Source organism: Rosa rugosa, chromosome 7 (genome assembly GCF_958449725.1).
Source record: "Rosa rugosa chromosome 7, drRosRugo1.1, whole genome shotgun sequence".
NCBI classification, from domain to species: Eukaryota; Viridiplantae; Streptophyta; class Magnoliopsida; order Rosales; family Rosaceae; genus Rosa; species Rosa rugosa.
The window spans coordinates 3,126,690-3,143,218 of NC_084826.1; the positions used below are offsets into that span (position 1 = coordinate 3,126,690).

At 41.7% G+C, this 16,529-nt stretch overlaps 3 protein-coding genes and 2 long non-coding RNA genes across 5 annotated transcripts; 3 read left to right on the plus strand and 2 right to left on the minus strand.

Annotated features, from left to right (window-relative positions):
- Nucleotides 1-915, plus strand: LOC133720416 (protein WUSCHEL-like). Its single transcript, XM_062146701.1, has 2 exons — nt 1-535; nt 625-915. Exons 1-2 carry the CDS (start codon nt 10-12, stop codon nt 840-842), a joined length of 744 nt encoding a protein of 247 aa, XP_062002685.1. The 5' UTR covers nt 1-9; the 3' UTR covers nt 843-915.
- A 1,387-nt stretch (nt 916-2,302) lies between these two features.
- LOC133723590 (uncharacterized) lies at nt 2,303-5,303 on the minus strand. Its single transcript, XR_009853139.1, has 3 exons — nt 4,437-5,303; nt 3,688-3,763; nt 2,303-2,721 (listed from the first exon to the last, which is right to left on the minus strand). It is a non-coding gene; the product is annotated as an uncharacterized LOC133723590 (long non-coding RNA).
- A 1,911-nt stretch (nt 5,304-7,214) lies between these two features.
- LOC133720422 (protein WUSCHEL-like) lies at nt 7,215-8,129 on the plus strand. The gene is made up of 2 exons (XM_062146713.1): nt 7,215-7,749; nt 7,839-8,129. Exons 1-2 carry the CDS (start codon nt 7,224-7,226, stop codon nt 8,054-8,056), a joined length of 744 nt encoding a protein of 247 aa, XP_062002697.1. The 5' UTR covers nt 7,215-7,223; the 3' UTR covers nt 8,057-8,129.
- Nucleotides 8,130-9,516: 1,387 nt separating this feature from the next.
- Nucleotides 9,517-11,744, minus strand: LOC133723660 (uncharacterized). Its single transcript, XR_009853181.1, has 3 exons — nt 11,651-11,744; nt 10,902-10,977; nt 9,517-9,935 (listed from the first exon to the last, which is right to left on the minus strand). It is a non-coding gene; the product is annotated as an uncharacterized LOC133723660 (long non-coding RNA).
- Nucleotides 11,745-13,173: 1,429 nt separating this feature from the next.
- Nucleotides 13,174-14,727, plus strand: LOC133720261 (aldehyde oxidase GLOX). Its single transcript, XM_062146475.1, has one exon. The coding sequence runs from the start codon at nt 13,222-13,224 to the stop codon at nt 14,725-14,727; it is 1,506 nt and encodes a 501-aa protein (XP_062002459.1). The 5' UTR covers nt 13,174-13,221.
- Nucleotides 14,728-16,529: the final 1,802 nt, after the last annotated feature.

Sequence of the window (16,529 nt, forward strand, 5' to 3'; positions counted from 1 at the left end):
CTCATCACCATGGAACCACGAACTCTGCAACTAATGGAGCTACAAACCCAGCAACAAATCGAGGATGGAGGAAACAACCAAGCAGCCGGGAGTAGTGCCAACACGGATTTCTGGCGAAGCCGTACCAGGTGGATTCCTACTCCAGATCAAATAAGAATCCTCAAGGATCTTTACTACGACAAGGGAGTTAAGACCCCAACTACAGAGCATATTCACGAGATCTGTCTCCAGCTGCAACAGTATGGACAGGTTGAGGGCAAGAATATTTATTTTTGGTTCCAGAATGTCAGGGCTCGAGAGAAGCAGATGAAGAGGTGCAATCAGGCTACTCAAGTGCCCATGGGAACTAGTTCTCCTGGTACTGGTGGATCTATTGATCTCAATTTTGGGTCCACTGGTTCTACTGGTGCTGGTGGATCCATCGACATCAATTTTGGGCCAGCTGGTGGATCCATTGACATCAATTTTGGGTCCACTAGTTCTACTGGTGCTGGTGGATCCATTGATCTCAATTTTGGTTCCACTGCTTCTACTGGTAATGAAGGATTTATTTACTTAAATTTTGTTTCATAATTTTCCTCACCCTTCAATACTAATACCAGTACAACTCTTTTGGCACAACAGGAGGACAATCTTCCATGGAACAACGAGGAGGAGTTCGCCAGGAGTTTGAAACTCTTCCTCTGTTCCCCGTGCACGGCGAGGACGTCTATGGTAACCCGAAGACTACTTCCGAGGAAGGTAGCGCATATGATTACTATTTCGGTGGCTCAGGCGGTTACAACCGTGGATCTCCAGTTTCTCTTGAGCTCAGCCTCAACCCATCCGGAGCTACTGATTAGGCTTAGTATAGCGTAGTTCCAATTTCCTTTTTGTAATATTAAATCAATAAGATGGTGTGCATGTTTTCTTTTCTTTTTGTTTAACCAACAACAACACCAAGGATCGAACCTTGGTCACCCAATACTATTTTCAAAACCATAAACAACTCTACTGCACACATCTTTCATAATGATGCAATAAAAACAATCACTTAAAAAGAATCCAACAATCAATTAAGTCGCATCGAGGTCTAGCTAGTATCCTCTGAGTCAAACCAAACACAAACAATTTCATCGATAGGATTAGGGATTTATAAAGCTAAACACATCCTGAGTTAGCTAGGAAAAACCCACGTCTTTAGAGTTACTCTTATAGAATCTCGATAATTCCATCTATCAATTGCTTCAACAAAAACTCACCACAATTCAATCCCTAACATTTAGCGATTCAGAAATCGAATCAAACTCCATATCACATAGTAATTCACTTGAACCACTATGGATACCTAACAAAGTCACTAAAATCAATATCCGAAATTGCGTTTAACTATATCACCTAAAATCAATCACCAAAGGCACACAAAATTCAATTTCATTCACTTGAACAAAACTATATTCACAAGTCACGGTCAGGTCATCAACCCATGGTGTTCAAATGAATAAACTTCAAATCCAGTTTTCCTTGTGAATCGTAACGTATCGTTCCAAAATGATGCAAGCAACATCAACCACGTATATAAGACACATCTCGCGAACTCAATTCAAATTCCGAATCACCAAAACTACTACTAATTCCAATTCTACCAACAATCCTGATTCTGAAGGAATTATAGTACTCAACGACAACCCAAAACAATGGTCTCTCATCTCTAACCATCGAGCACAAAATAAAACTCTTGTCTCGCACCTTAAACCCTGCTTAACAACTTACAAGCACAAGGAAGAAGTAACCACAATAATTTCTTCCCTAACCTCAACCCTACTAACAAACTCCACAAGGACATCTCATTACAAAACAAGATATTTAATCCTTGATACGTACATCCCATCCAAACATCTGTACGTCCAACTTAAGAAGACAAAATTTATAACAATTCATACTCGTATCCACACTAGGTACGTGCATAGGTTAACATCATGCCTTCAACCAAACACTTCAACATCCAAAAGGACCTCACTTCCATAAAACAAATCTCACCGACTCATCAGAGTTAAATCTAGAGGTCTCTATTCCTCGAAGATTACAACCTGCGGAAACTAATTAAACTTATTCTAATACGAACTTAGAAGACAACTCTACGGTTCTAAGTACTACCCCTTTCGAATATCCATCCCTATGAAGTATAGTATGCTTGGCTAATACACGTATAACACTTAAAACGCAGTATAAGTCAATACAAGTCCATATTAACCAAGTCGATACTACAGGGAAGGTATTCACGTTCCTAAAACGACCTAGCGGCCTAAACAACTCTCAACACTCACGCATACCCAATGACTTAGCCAATACCGAAGAGCACACGATGGGGATCCGCTGCAGACGGGCCATCACTCGGAAAGTATTGACACATCACCGAATATGCACCTTACGCTCTGATACCAAACTGTCACGCCCCGAATTTTGAATAATAAGTTCAAATCCGAAACATGAATTAAACCACTTAATCAAATAAACGTTCTGAATTTTTTTCTCAAAACAACCTCACCACACGATACACAAACTTCAAATTTCGAAACCTCGAGTTCATTATTACAATTCACTCTCACAAGAAATATTGTAAAGCTCTAAATGAGCATAACACACCTCACCGGCTCACAAAGCAATTCAGATTGACACAATTGCAGCTACTCTACGCAGCTCGATCTCCGTCCTGATTCTCTTGACCTGTAGGATTACCCGCTACACAATTTGAATAGTGTACCGGGATTGCAACAACACAAACCCGGTAAGCTTTTGACAGCCCGTATGAGTAAACAAGGAATTGCACGACTTTAAAGAACAAATCAATTTAAGTGATTCTTAGTATAAAAATTGAAGTGCACAACGTCACTTCAAACATCAATCAACTCACATCTCACCATGACCATCCAAACAACTAAACTTTCCCTTTCCAGTATATACTCAAGGGTATATGATAGTTATAAAAACCCCTCCACGCAGCATGTCATACTCAAAGACACATAAAAACTTGAGGTTATCCCTCAAACAGTATGATGGCAGACAGACTAGAGCTCTAACTGAATCGTAACCTGTCACCTTGGCCAAGGTTCAATCTTACGATAATACGTGTCATAATCATCGACACACGATGAAGACACCTGCCACTATCATCGACGCACGATGAAAACACTTGCCACAATCATCGACACACGATGAAAATACTTGGCACTTTCATCGACACACGATGAGAACACTTGCCACAATCATCGACACACGATGAGAATACTTGACACCATCATCGACACACGATGAGAACACTTGACACTAACATATAATTCGTCTACACATTTCAACTATCGCACTTTACTCAACTACTCTTTATCACGAACAACTCAATACATCACACAATGTCATAACTTTCAATATATATTTCACGTAAATATATATATATATACGTAATCACCTACACAAGAGTGACTACTAATACCATCTATAGTTCACATGCAATAAAAACAAGAAATTCATTTTTATACTTAAATTCATTTTCCTTACCTGTGAGTAGTAGCCTTATGAACCGTAGTCGATCAAGTTCATATTATTTCAAAACAAATCTTTATTTTCTTAAAACAATTTTCCACACCTTTATAATTCAATATAAATCACTAAATTTCGGTTCATGAAGGAACCATGTGCGATTTTACTCACCTCGATATTCCCGCTGCGTCTTCAGTTTAACACAATACACACCGAAATCGCTCACCCAAGGGAGACCGTCAATCACCTAATCACACATGACCTTAACTTAGCCAATAACTCAAAAACATATTCAAACGACAATCCAACGGTCGGATCGAAATTAAATGATGATCCAACGGTCGGATCCTCACGGATCGCCCTTAGGATCACCCTCCAAAAATCATCACGAAGATCCAACGGTCGGATCTTCCTGAATCGTCCTTACTAACATCTTCACAATTTTATACGAAAATCCGACGGACGGATTCTCACGAATCGCCTCCCTAATCACTGTTTTGCATTTATACGAAGATCCAACGGTCGGATCTTCGCCCATGACCACACAAAGTCACTGGGACAGTCATAAGATCATCATATCAAAACTACAAGTCCATCTGACGGTCCTAACTTCACATATCACAAATCTAACGATCGAAATCGATCGAAACTTAAAAATTCATAACTTAATCATACGATATCCAAAAATTGCATATAATATATCAAGATGATCGTATTGAAATATAGAATCTAAAAATGCACAGAAACTATATTTTTGACCCCCGGAGGTGGCCGGAAAGGGCCGCCGGAATTAGTGGCAGAGCCGCCGCCGACCACCGCCAATGGTGTCGGGGCCGGGCTGCTCCTCTTCCTCTCATCATGCTTAACAACTTTCATAACTACCATGTAAGCTGAAAATAACCGGAAGTGGTTGAAATTACCTAAAACAGTCGAGGTGGCCGGAAAATTTCCAGAATCCGGCGAAATTTGCAGAATCCGGCAAGGCTTGATTTCGACGTCAAAACTTCAATTTCAGGCTTTGATCCCTTCTAGAGAGTTGTTAAGAAACTCAAGGTGAACTCATTGGTTCAAGAATCACAGAAAAATATGGTCTGTAGCTCGAGATATACCGATCGAAAGCTTCGGTGGTCGGAAAAATTCCAGAATCCGGCGAGCTTGAGTTTCGACGTAAAAACTTCAACGAAACGCTTCTATTCCTTCTGGAGAGTTGTTCAGAACTTCAAGACGAACTCACTAAGCCAAGAATCACATAAAGAGGTGGTCTGTAACTCGAGATACACGGATCGAAGGGTTGTTTGTCGATCTAAACCAGTCGAGCTCCGATGAACGTGAAATCGTTCTACCCAGGTCTGGTCCTTCTTGGTGCTTGTTCAGAAAGTTGAGGCGAATCCAATGAGACAAGAATCAAGAGAATTGGCGGCCTGTAGCTCAAGATATCGAGATAGAACCAAATCGAGCTCAAAACGGAACCGTGTCCTCCGCCGCCACTGCCGGCCGTGTTGCGGTGCAAGGTTGCCACTGGTAGCTGCGCAAGAACGAGGTGGAACTATAGGAACTGGTCTGGTCTTGATTGGTGGTCGGTGGAGGGAGAGATGAGTTGATGAAGATTGCTCTGTTTCTTGGATGGTTTTCGGACGTGAGACAGAGAGAGTGAGAGAGAGTTGTCTGGTATGATTGAATGATTATTCAATTATGCATAATCATGAATGATGATTAAGACACCGGCCTTGAATCAAGGAACACCCTTCCTTTTAACAAAGGTGTTTGCCACCAACTGTTTTGGTTAAAAGAAAAACCGGTTATTACAATCTACCCTCCTTAAAGAAATTTCGTCCCGAAATTTAAGTGCAAGTTAATTGCTCTCGATTACGGTTAACCTAACCATCGAATCTCCATCTTTCCCAAAACTGTAGTAATCTACAAAGCCACAGCCCTTTGTATAAAAATACATTCCTATGGCCACTAAATCCTTTCATCACAAACGTAAACTCACACAACAAGAATTCACAGATGAAATCCTCATTCCCACTTAAGTCATCAACATGACATTCCTTCACCGCATCATTTCTCAAATTTTCAACACAACAATTGCCTCAAGCAACCCACACTCAAATCACCACGTGACATTGCACATATAGCTGTTTTCACACAGATCGTCATCCTGTACTGGCATACAAGCACAGTAAACACTCCCACAAAGCGTTTCGCTACTCAATTAGCATCACTCAAAACAAATCATTCTCAAAAGCACGCCAATAAAACATGTCACCCAGTGATGATGACTTGGGCTTGCTCAATCCTTGGGCTAAGCATTAGGGCTGGCCAATTGGGCCGAAGAAACCGAACCATCCACATTTCGAACCGGCCCGAACCAATTTGGGTTTAACATTTGGGCCTACCATTCGGGCCGAACAATTGGGCTTACTATTTGGGCCTACCAATCGGCCCACCAACTTTCAGCTCGACTACGGTATGAAATTGTACATACCGTAGGTATACCGTATATATGTATGCATACCGTATAGACCGTATATATGTATGCATACCGTATAGACCGTATATACGTATGCATACCGTACAAACCGTATATATGTATGCATACCGTACATACCGTATATGCGTCCGTATATCTAGCATATACGAGATCCAAAAAAATTTGTAGGAGGCAAGGTTCGAACTCCCGACCTCGAACACGAAGGTTTTGCTCCCAACCACTGAAGCAAGAGCTGCCTTCATTAATATATGCTCACATGTTATATTTATTATGTCATAAGCGACATAAATAAAATAACGGGGGAGGCAAGGTTCGAAACCTCAACCTGCTGCACGAAACCTTTGTCCCCAACCACTGGAGCACAAGCTGTGCTTAATATAATGTGTACAAATTTTATACTTATTATGTCATAAACGAACATAATAAAAATAAACGAGAGGCGAGGTTCGAACCTCAGACCTCTTGTACACGAACTTTACACTCAACCACTCGAGCACGGCTGCTCACGTTATTATCCATACCAATCTTTTTATTTAAACCAACTGTTTCAACAATTCGGCCCAAAACATCCAAGACTGTTGCAGAAACCCAGCCCAACGTATCCAAAACTGTTACAGAAATCCGGCCCAACTCATCCAAAACTGTTTCAGAAACTCGGCCCATCATGTCCAAAACTGTTTCTGAAACTCGGCCCATCAGGCCTCCACCCACAGCTACAGTGATGCCTTGATCCGAGACAGGCCCAAATACGGCCCACTTGTGTCACGGCTTATCCCTTCCGTGATTTACGGCAGTCAAATCTGCTTTCGGCTACAGCTGTCTGCCACAGCGCCTCGAGATTCCCTCGGTCCCCTTACACGCTCTCCACGCGCCAACAACTTTTCCGGGTTTCAGGGCGACTTTAATCCAACGCGTAGAATGAATCACAGGAATCGTCCATCCAACGGTGGAGATCTGATCACCTTGTTCTATAAATAGGTGCATTCTGGAGAAAAACTGTTCACACCAAAGAAAAGAAATTTCTCCAGAGTTTTAGCCTTTCTCTCTCAAACTCTTCAGCCTTTCTTTTCTCAAATTTCCAGTCCTTCCCTCACCAATCTTCAATCCTTCTCTCTCAGATCTTCAGCCCTTCTTTCATCTGAGAAGTTCAGATCTCCAACACCACTCTCAACATCATCGTTCTTCAATTTTCACTTCCTCTCAACTCATCACCATGGAACCACGAACTCTGCAACTAATGGAGCTACAAACCCAGCAACAAATCGAGGATGGAGGAAACAACCAAGCAGCCGGGAGTAGTGCCAACACGGATTTCTGGCGAAGCCGTACCAGGTGGATTCCTACTCCAGATCAAATAAGAATCCTCAAGGATCTTTACTACGACAAGGGAGTTAAGACCCCAACTACAGAGCATATTCACGAGATCTGTCTCCAGCTGCAACAGTATGGACAGGTTGAGGGCAAGAATATTTATTTTTGGTTCCAGAATGTCAGGGCTCGAGAGAAGCAGATGAAGAGGTGCAATCAGGCTACTCAAGTGCCCATGGGAACTAGTTCTCCTGGTACTGGTGGATCTATTGATCTCAATTTTGGGTCCACTGGTTCTACTGGTGCTGGTGGATCCATCGACATCAATTTTGGGCCAGCTGGTGGATCCATTGACATCAATTTTGGGTCCACTAGTTCTACTGGTGCTGGTGGATCCATTGATCTCAATTTTGGTTCCACTGCTTCTACTGGTAATGAAGGATTTATTTACTTAAATTTTGTTTCATAATTTTCCTCACCCTTCAATACTAATACCAGTACAACTCTTTTGGCACAACAGGAGGACAATCTTCCATGGAACAACGAGGAGGAGTTCGCCAGGAGTTTGAAACTCTTCCTCTGTTCCCCGTGCACGGCGAGGACGTCTATGGTAACCCGAAGACTACTTCCGAGGAAGGTAGCGCATATGATTACTATTTCGGTGGCTCAGGCGGTTACAACCGTGGATCTCCAGTTTCTCTTGAGCTCAGCCTCAACCCATCCGGAGCTACTGATTAGGCTTAGTATAGCGTAGTTCCAATTTCCTTTTTGTAATATTAAATCAATAAGATGGTGTGCATGTTTTCTTTTCTTTTTGTTTAACCAACAACAACACCAAGGATCGAACCTTGGTCACCCAATACTATTTTCAAAACCATAAACAACTCTACTGCACACATCTTTCATAATGATGCAATAAAAACAATCACTTAAAAAGAATCCAACAATCAATTAAGTCGCATCGAGGTCTAGCTAGTATCCTCTGAGTCAAACCAAACACAAACAATTTCATCGATAGGATTAGGGATTTATAAAGCTAAACACATCCTGAGTTAGCTAGGAAAAACCCACGTCTTTAGAGTTACTCTTATAGAATCTCGATAATTCCATCTATCAATTGCTTCAACAAAAACTCACCACAATTCAATCCCTAACATTTAGCGATTCAGAAATCGAATCAAACTCCATATCACATAGTAATTCACTTGAACCACTATGGATACCTAACAAAGTCACTAAAATCAATATCCGAAATTGCGTTTAACTATATCACCTAAAATCAATCACCAAAGGCACACAAAATTCAATTTCATTCACTTGAACAAAACTATATTCACAAGTCACGGTCAGGTCATCAACCCATGGTGTTCAAATGAATAAACTTCAAATCCAGTTTTCCTTGTGAATCGTAACGTATCGTTCCAAAATGATGCAAGCAACATCAACCACGTATATAAGACACATCTCGCGAACTCAATTCAAATTCCGAATCACCAAAACTACTACTAATTCCAATTCTACCAACAATCCTGATTCTGAAGGAATTATAGTACTCAACGACAACCCAAAACAATGGTCTCTCATCTCTAACCATCGAGCACAAAATAAAACTCTTGTCTCGCACCTTAAACCCTGCTTAACAACTTACAAGCACAAGGAAGAAGTAACCACAATAATTTCTTCCCTAACCTCAACCCTACTAACAAACTCCACAAGGACATCTCATTACAAAACAAGATATTTAATCCTTGATACGTACATCCCATCCAAACATCTGTACGTCCAACTTAAGAAGACAAAATTTATAACAATTCATACTCGTATCCACACTAGGTACGTGCATAGGTTAACATCATGCCTTCAACCAAACACTTCAACATCCAAAAGGACCTCACTTCCATAAAACAAATCTCACCGACTCATCAGAGTTAAATCTAGAGGTCTCTATTCCTCGAAGATTACAACCTGCGGAAACTAATTAAACTTATTCTAATACGAACTTAGAAGACAACTCTACGGTTCTAAGTACTACCCCTTTCGAATATCCATCCCTATGAAGTATAGTATGCTTGGCTAATACACGTATAACACTTAAAACGCAGTATAAGTCAATACAAGTCCATATTAACCAAGTCGATACTACAGGGAAGGTATTCACGTTCCTAAAACGACCTAGCGGCCTAAACAACTCTCAACACTCACGCATACCCAATGACTTAGCCAATACCGAAGAGCACACGATGGGGATCCGCTGCAGACGGGCCATCACTCGGAAAGTATTGACACATCACCGAATATGCACCTTACGCTCTGATACCAAACTGTCACGCCCCGAATTTTGAATAATAAGTTCAAATCCGAAACATGAATTAAACCACTTAATCAAATAAACGTTCTGAATTTTTTTCTCAAAACAACCTCACCACACGATACACAAACTTCAAATTTCGAAACCTCGAGTTCATTATTACAATTCACTCTCACAAGAAATATTGTAAAGCTCTAAATGAGCATAACACACCTCACCGGCTCACAAAGCAATTCAGATTGACACAATTGCAGCTACTCTACGCAGCTCGATCTCCGTCCTGATTCTCTTGACCTGTAGGATTACCCGCTACACAATTTGAATAGTGTACCGGGATTGCAACAACACAAACCCGGTAAGCTTTTGACAGCCCGTATGAGTAAACAAGGAATTGCACGACTTTAAAGAACAAATCAATTTAAGTGATTCTTAGTATAAAAATTGAAGTGCACAACGTCACTTCAAACATCAATCAACTCACATCTCACCATGACCATCCAAACAACTAAACTTTCCCTTTCCAGTATATACTCAAGGGTATATGATAGTTATAAAAACCCCTCCACGCAGCATGTCATACTCAAAGACACATAAAAACTTGAGGTTATCCCTCAAACAGTATGATGGCAGACAGACTAGAGCTCTAACTGAATCGTAACCTGTCACCTTGGCCAAGGTTCAATCTTACGATAATACGTGTCATAATCATCGACACACGATGAAGACACCTGCCACTATCATCGACGCACGATGAAAACACTTGCCACAATCATCGACACACGATGAAAATACTTGGCACTTTCATCGACACACGATGAGAACACTTGCCACAATCATCGACACACGATGAGAATACTTGACACCATCATCGACACACGATGAGAACACTTGACACTAACATATAATTCGTCTACACATTTCAACTATCGCACTTTACTCAACTACTCTTTATCACGAACAACTCAATACATCACACAATGTCATAACTTTCAATATATATTTCACGTAAATATATATATATATACGTAATCACCTACACAAGAGTGACTACTAATACCATCTATAGTTCACATGCAATAAAAACAAGAAATTCATTTTTATACTTAAATTCATTTTCCTTACCTGTGAGTAGTAGCCTTATGAACCGTAGTCGATCAAGTTCATATTATTTCAAAACAAATCTTTATTTTCTTAAAACAATTTTCCACACCTTTATAATTCAATATAAATCACTAAATTTCGGTTCATGAAGGAACCATGTGCGATTTTACTCACCTCGATATTCCCGCTGCGTCTTCAGTTTAACACAATACACACCGAAATCGCTCACCCAAGGGAGACCGTCAATCACCTAATCACACATGACCTTAACTTAGCCAATAACTCAAAAACATATTCAAACGACAATCCAACGGTCGGATCGAAATTAAATGATGATCCAACGGTCGGATCCTCACGGATCGCCCTTAGGATCACCCTCCAAAAATCATCACGAAGATCCAACGGTCGGATCTTCCTGAATCGTCCTTACTAACATCTTCACAATTTTATACGAAAATCCGACGGACGGATTCTCACGAATCGCCTCCCTAATCACTGTTTTGCATTTATACGAAGATCCAACGGTCGGATCTTCGCCCATGACCACACAAAGTCACTGGGACAGTCATAAGATCATCATATCAAAACTACAAGTCCATCTGACGGTCCTAACTTCACATATCACAAATCTAACGATCGAAATCGATCGAAACTTAAAAATTCATAACTTAATCATACGATATCCAAAAATTGCATATAATATATCAAGATGATCGTATTGAAATATAGAATCTAAAAATGCACAGAAACTATATTTTTGACCCCCGGAGGTGGCCGGAAAGGGCCGCCGGAATTAGTGGCAGAGCCGCCGCCGACCACCGCCAATGGTGTCGGGGCCGGGCTGCTCCTCTTCCTCTCATCATGCTTAACAACTTTCATAACTACCATGTAAGCTGAAAATAACCGGAAGTGGTTGAAATTACCTAAAACAGTCGAGGTGGCCGGAAAATTTCCAGAATCCGGCGAAATTTGCAGAATCCGGCAAGGCTTGATTTCGACGTCAAAACTTCAATTTCAAGCTTTGATCCCTTCTAGAGAGTTGTTAAGAAACTCAAGGTGAACTCATTGGTTCAAGAATCACAGAAAAATATGGTCTGTAGCTCGAGATATACCGATCGAAAGCTTCGGTGGTCGGAAAAATTCCAGAATCCGGCGAGCTTGAGTTTCGACGTAAAAACTTCAACGAAACGCTTCTATTCCTTCTGGAGAGTTGTTCAGAACTTCAAGACGAACTCACTAAGCCAAGAATCACATAAAGAGGTGGTCTGTAACTCGAGATACACGGATCGAAGGGTTGTTTGTCGATCTAAACCAGTCGAGCTCCGATGAACGTGAAATCGTTCTACCCAGGTCTGGTCCTTCTTGGTGCTTGTTCAGAAAGTTGAGGCGAATCCAATGAGACAAGAATCAAGAGAATTGGCGGCCTGTAGCTCAAGATATCGAGATAGAACCAAATCGAGCTCAAAACGGAACCGTGTCCTCCGCCGCCACTGCCGGCCGTGTTGCGGTGCAAGGTTGCCACTGGTAGCTGCGCAAGAACGAGGTGGAACTATAGGAACTGGTCTGGTCTTGATTGGTGGTCGGTGGAGGGAGAGATGAGTTGATGAAGATTGCTCTGTTTCTTGGATGGTTTTCGGACGTGAGACAGAGAGAGTGAGAGAGAGTTGTCTGGTATGATTGAATGATTATTCAATTATGCATAATCATGAATGATGATTAAGACACCGGCCTTGAATCAAGGAACACCCTTCCTTTTAACAAAGGTGTTTGCCACCAACTGTTTTGGTTAAAAGAAAAACCGGTTATTACAATTCCCCTCTCAGCTGGTAGATCAAATTAAAGAGAAAAAAAATGACCAAGTATAATATGTTTTTTTTTTCTTTTTGCAAAGTCCACATCTCATTGTTGTATATCAAATATGTTGTTCTCGATCAGTTTTGGTTTACATTCAGCTGTTATAAATTAGATGGGATGCAGCTAGTTAATTAATATAATCATTCTTCTTTCTTATTATATATATGACCAATCTCGTAATTCTCTTTTGTGTTGAACCCATAAGAACATTATATATATGCCTAATTGATGGTTATGTTTGACGAGCTTAACTGATCACAAGCTTGCTAATTACCAAAACTATGGGAAAACATATATATAACAAACCTTACAGAGAAAATGATGAGCGCAATTTTAGTTCCAGAGTTTCATGCTTCTTGAGCTTCACTCCATGCATGCAACTCTTTGAATGCACCCCCGGCGCTTTTGGCTCCAAACTTCACCAACCCTATGCTTAATCTCCTCTCCCAAACATATAAACACCATCCACCACACCCAATTCACCTAAACTCATCCAAAATTAATATCAACAACAATGACTACCTTCACCTTCACCATTTTCATTTCCCTTCTCTATCTCACTCCAACAATATCATCTCAAACATATTCCGGCAACCAAGGCCAATGGCAACTCCTACAACCCTCCATCGGCATCTCTGCCATGCACATGCAACTCCTCCACAACAACAAGGTCATCATGTTCGACCGCACCGACTTCGGCGCCTCCAACATCTCCCTCCCCGGCGGCCAGTGCCGCGACGACCCCAACGACACCGCTTTGCAACATGACTGCACTGCCCACTCCGTCCTCTACGACATAGGCCAAAACACCTTCCGTCCACTCACCATCCAAACAGATCCGTGGTGCTCCTCCGGCGCCGTCCTCCCCGACGGAACCCTAGTCCAAACCGGCGGATACAACGACGGCGACCGCTCGTTGAGAACATTCTCTCCATGCAATGACGACAGTTGTGATTGGAACGAAGAACCAAACTACTTACTAACACGCAGATGGTACGCCACTAATCAAATATTACCGGACGGAAGAGTAATCATAGTCGGAGGTAGAAGACAGTTTAATTACGAGTTCTACCCTCGCAGCAGTTCTTCCTCAACTATCTGGCTTGAGCTTCTGAGACAAACCAAAGACCAGGGAGACGAAAACAACCTGTATCCATTTCTACATCTCTTGCCCGACGGAAACTTGTTTATCTTCGCCAACACTAGGTCTATACTCTTCGACTACAAGCAAAACGCCGTCGTTAAGGAGCTCCCGGAAATCCCAGGTAATGAACCACGTAACTATCCAAGCACGGGCTCCTCCGTCTTGCTTCCTTTGGATGAGAACCAGCCCTTCCTCGAAGCAGAGATAGTAGTCTGCGGCGGCGCTCCACGTGGCTCGCGCATGCTTGCTGAGAGTGGGAGCTTTGTTGAGACTCTAGGCACGTGCGGGCGGATCAACGTGAATGATGCAAACCCTAACTGGGTCATGGAGGACATGCCTTTACCTAGAGCTATGGGTGACATGCTTATTTTACCAAACGGAGACGTACTGATCTTAAACGGCGTTGGACTTGGCACAGCTGGTTGGGAGCTCGGGCGGAACCCGGTGACCGCAGCTGTCATTTATCGCCCGTCTGAGCTCCCTGAGCGGCGCTTTAGGGTTATGGCTGAGTCAAAACGGCCGAGGCTGTACCATTCTTCGGCCGTTTTGATCACGGATGGGCGGGTTTTAGTAGGAGGAAGCAACCCTCATGTGGCCTACAACTTCACTGGAGTGGACTTCCCGACGGACCTGAGCTTGGAGGCGTTTTCGCCGCCGTATTTGGCCAGCGAATACGAAGCGGTACGGCCGAGAATCGTTTCGGTGGATGAGAGTATTGGGTATGGGGAACGATTTTTGGTTGCGTTCGCGGTGCCTGAGTACTTGGACTATAGTGTGTTATCGGTTACGTTGGTTGCGCCGTCGTTTACGACGCACTCTTTTGCTATGAACCAGAGAATGGTGATGATGAGGTTGGGCGGAGTTAGGCGCTTGGCGTTGGATACGTATGAGGTTGGGGTGGTGGGGCCGTCGGCGGCGGAGATTGCACCGCCGGGTTATTATTTGTTGTTTGTGGTGCATGCGAATATACCTAGTTCTGCCATGTGGGTGAAGTTGCAGTGATGTTAGGGTAAGTAGGAGGGTGATGTAATAAAGGTTTTGAAGAAGATGTGCATATTAAATAAGTATCAAATAAGAGACAAGGATAGAATGTATTTTTACCTTTTTAAGGCATGACATGATCAAAAATTCAAAATGGATATTGTTTGAGGTAAGATTGACAAAGCTTTACATGCATCATTTTTTTTACTATGCAATTTACTTTGGACGTGAATGAAGCAAAATAGACTAGAACATTATCATGTGATTAATATAGTAACCAAGATAAATAAGAGAAACAATATATGCTATTTCCATTCTGAAAAACAGACATCGAGTGATTAGGATTTGTAATTTTGTTAAGTCCATTTTTTGACCATGGCAGCGTGATATTTGGTTTAGTCTATTGTGATTTTCAAATACTTTCTTTCTTTTTTTTGGCTGAATAGAGGGTTAAGAAAGACAATGAACCTCCTTAACGCTCCAGGTCCAATTTTCTTCCTCCACGCATGTCTCTCTTGGCTTGGAAAGTTTTGAAAGGTCGTGTTATATCTGATGACTTCCTTCAAAAACGCGGTATCTCTCTTGCTTCAAGGTGTGGGCTTTGTTGTCTTCATACGGAGTCTATTGACCATATTTTTCTTCATTGTTCATTTGCAACACTATTATGGCAGCGTTTGGAGGGGTTGTTTCAGTTGGGTGCACTCCAGGATTCTTTACTGGGTAGGTTTCAGCAAGGATTGGCACAAGGTCGTAGTGCTCAGTTGCATGATCTTTGGGTTGCTGCTTTCGTTGCAATCCTTTGGTGTATTTGGAATTTGAGGAATAGGGTCAGATTTGAAGGGGAAGCTGTTGATGTGGCGAAGGCTCATAAGTGGGTTAATGGGCAGATTATATACTCTAGCATGTTGGCTTCTGGCACTATGTATAATAGTGTGGATGAGCTTACTATTTTGAAGAGTTTACCGGTCTCTTGCAAGCCTAGACGTGCTCCACGAATTATTGAGGTGAATTGGTTTCCTCCTTTAATTGGTTGGGTTAAAATTAACACTGATGGCGCTTGGAGAAGTGCATCCGGTCAAGCTGGGTTTGGTGGAGTATTTCGGGATTATCAAGGTACTTTTCTTGGTGCTTTTTCCTCTAGTTTTGATATTCCAAGTTCCGTGGCAGCAGAAGTAATGGCGGTGATTAAAGCAATTGAATTAGCTTGAGTTCGTGATTGGAAACATGTATGGTTAGAAGTGGATTCTTCTTTGATTCTTACTTTACTCAAATCTCCTCAGCTGGTGCCTTGGCAATTGCGAGTTGAGTGGGGTAATTGTTTGCACCGTATCTCTCAAATGCATTTCCACTCCTCACACATTTTTTGGGAAGGAAACCAAGTTGCAGATGCTTTTGCAAATTTTGGTATTTCTTCGGCAGGTTTGGTTTGGTGGGATTTCCCTCCAGATTTTGTTTCATCGTTATGTAATAGAGATTATTTAGGTCTTCCCAATTTTCGTTTTCGTTAGTTGGGGTTAGAGTTAGCTTCGATTTCAGTTTGCTTTTGTGGGGTAAGGCTTTACGTCCCCCCTTATGTATTTCATTTTCTTTCTTTTGAAATGAAGGGGAGATGGAGAGCATTGTTGCTCTTCTATCTTCAATCTTAATAAAAAAACAAAAACACTTCTCCATATCAACATGTTCGATGAATTTGTAAGAATGTTGCAAACTTGATCAAATCATTTTCAAATGGCTAACTAGGTCAATGGATTATAATGATTTAGCGGGTTAAGTTCACACCTAAATTCCACTACACAACAATAAGACAATAATCCTATTGTTAC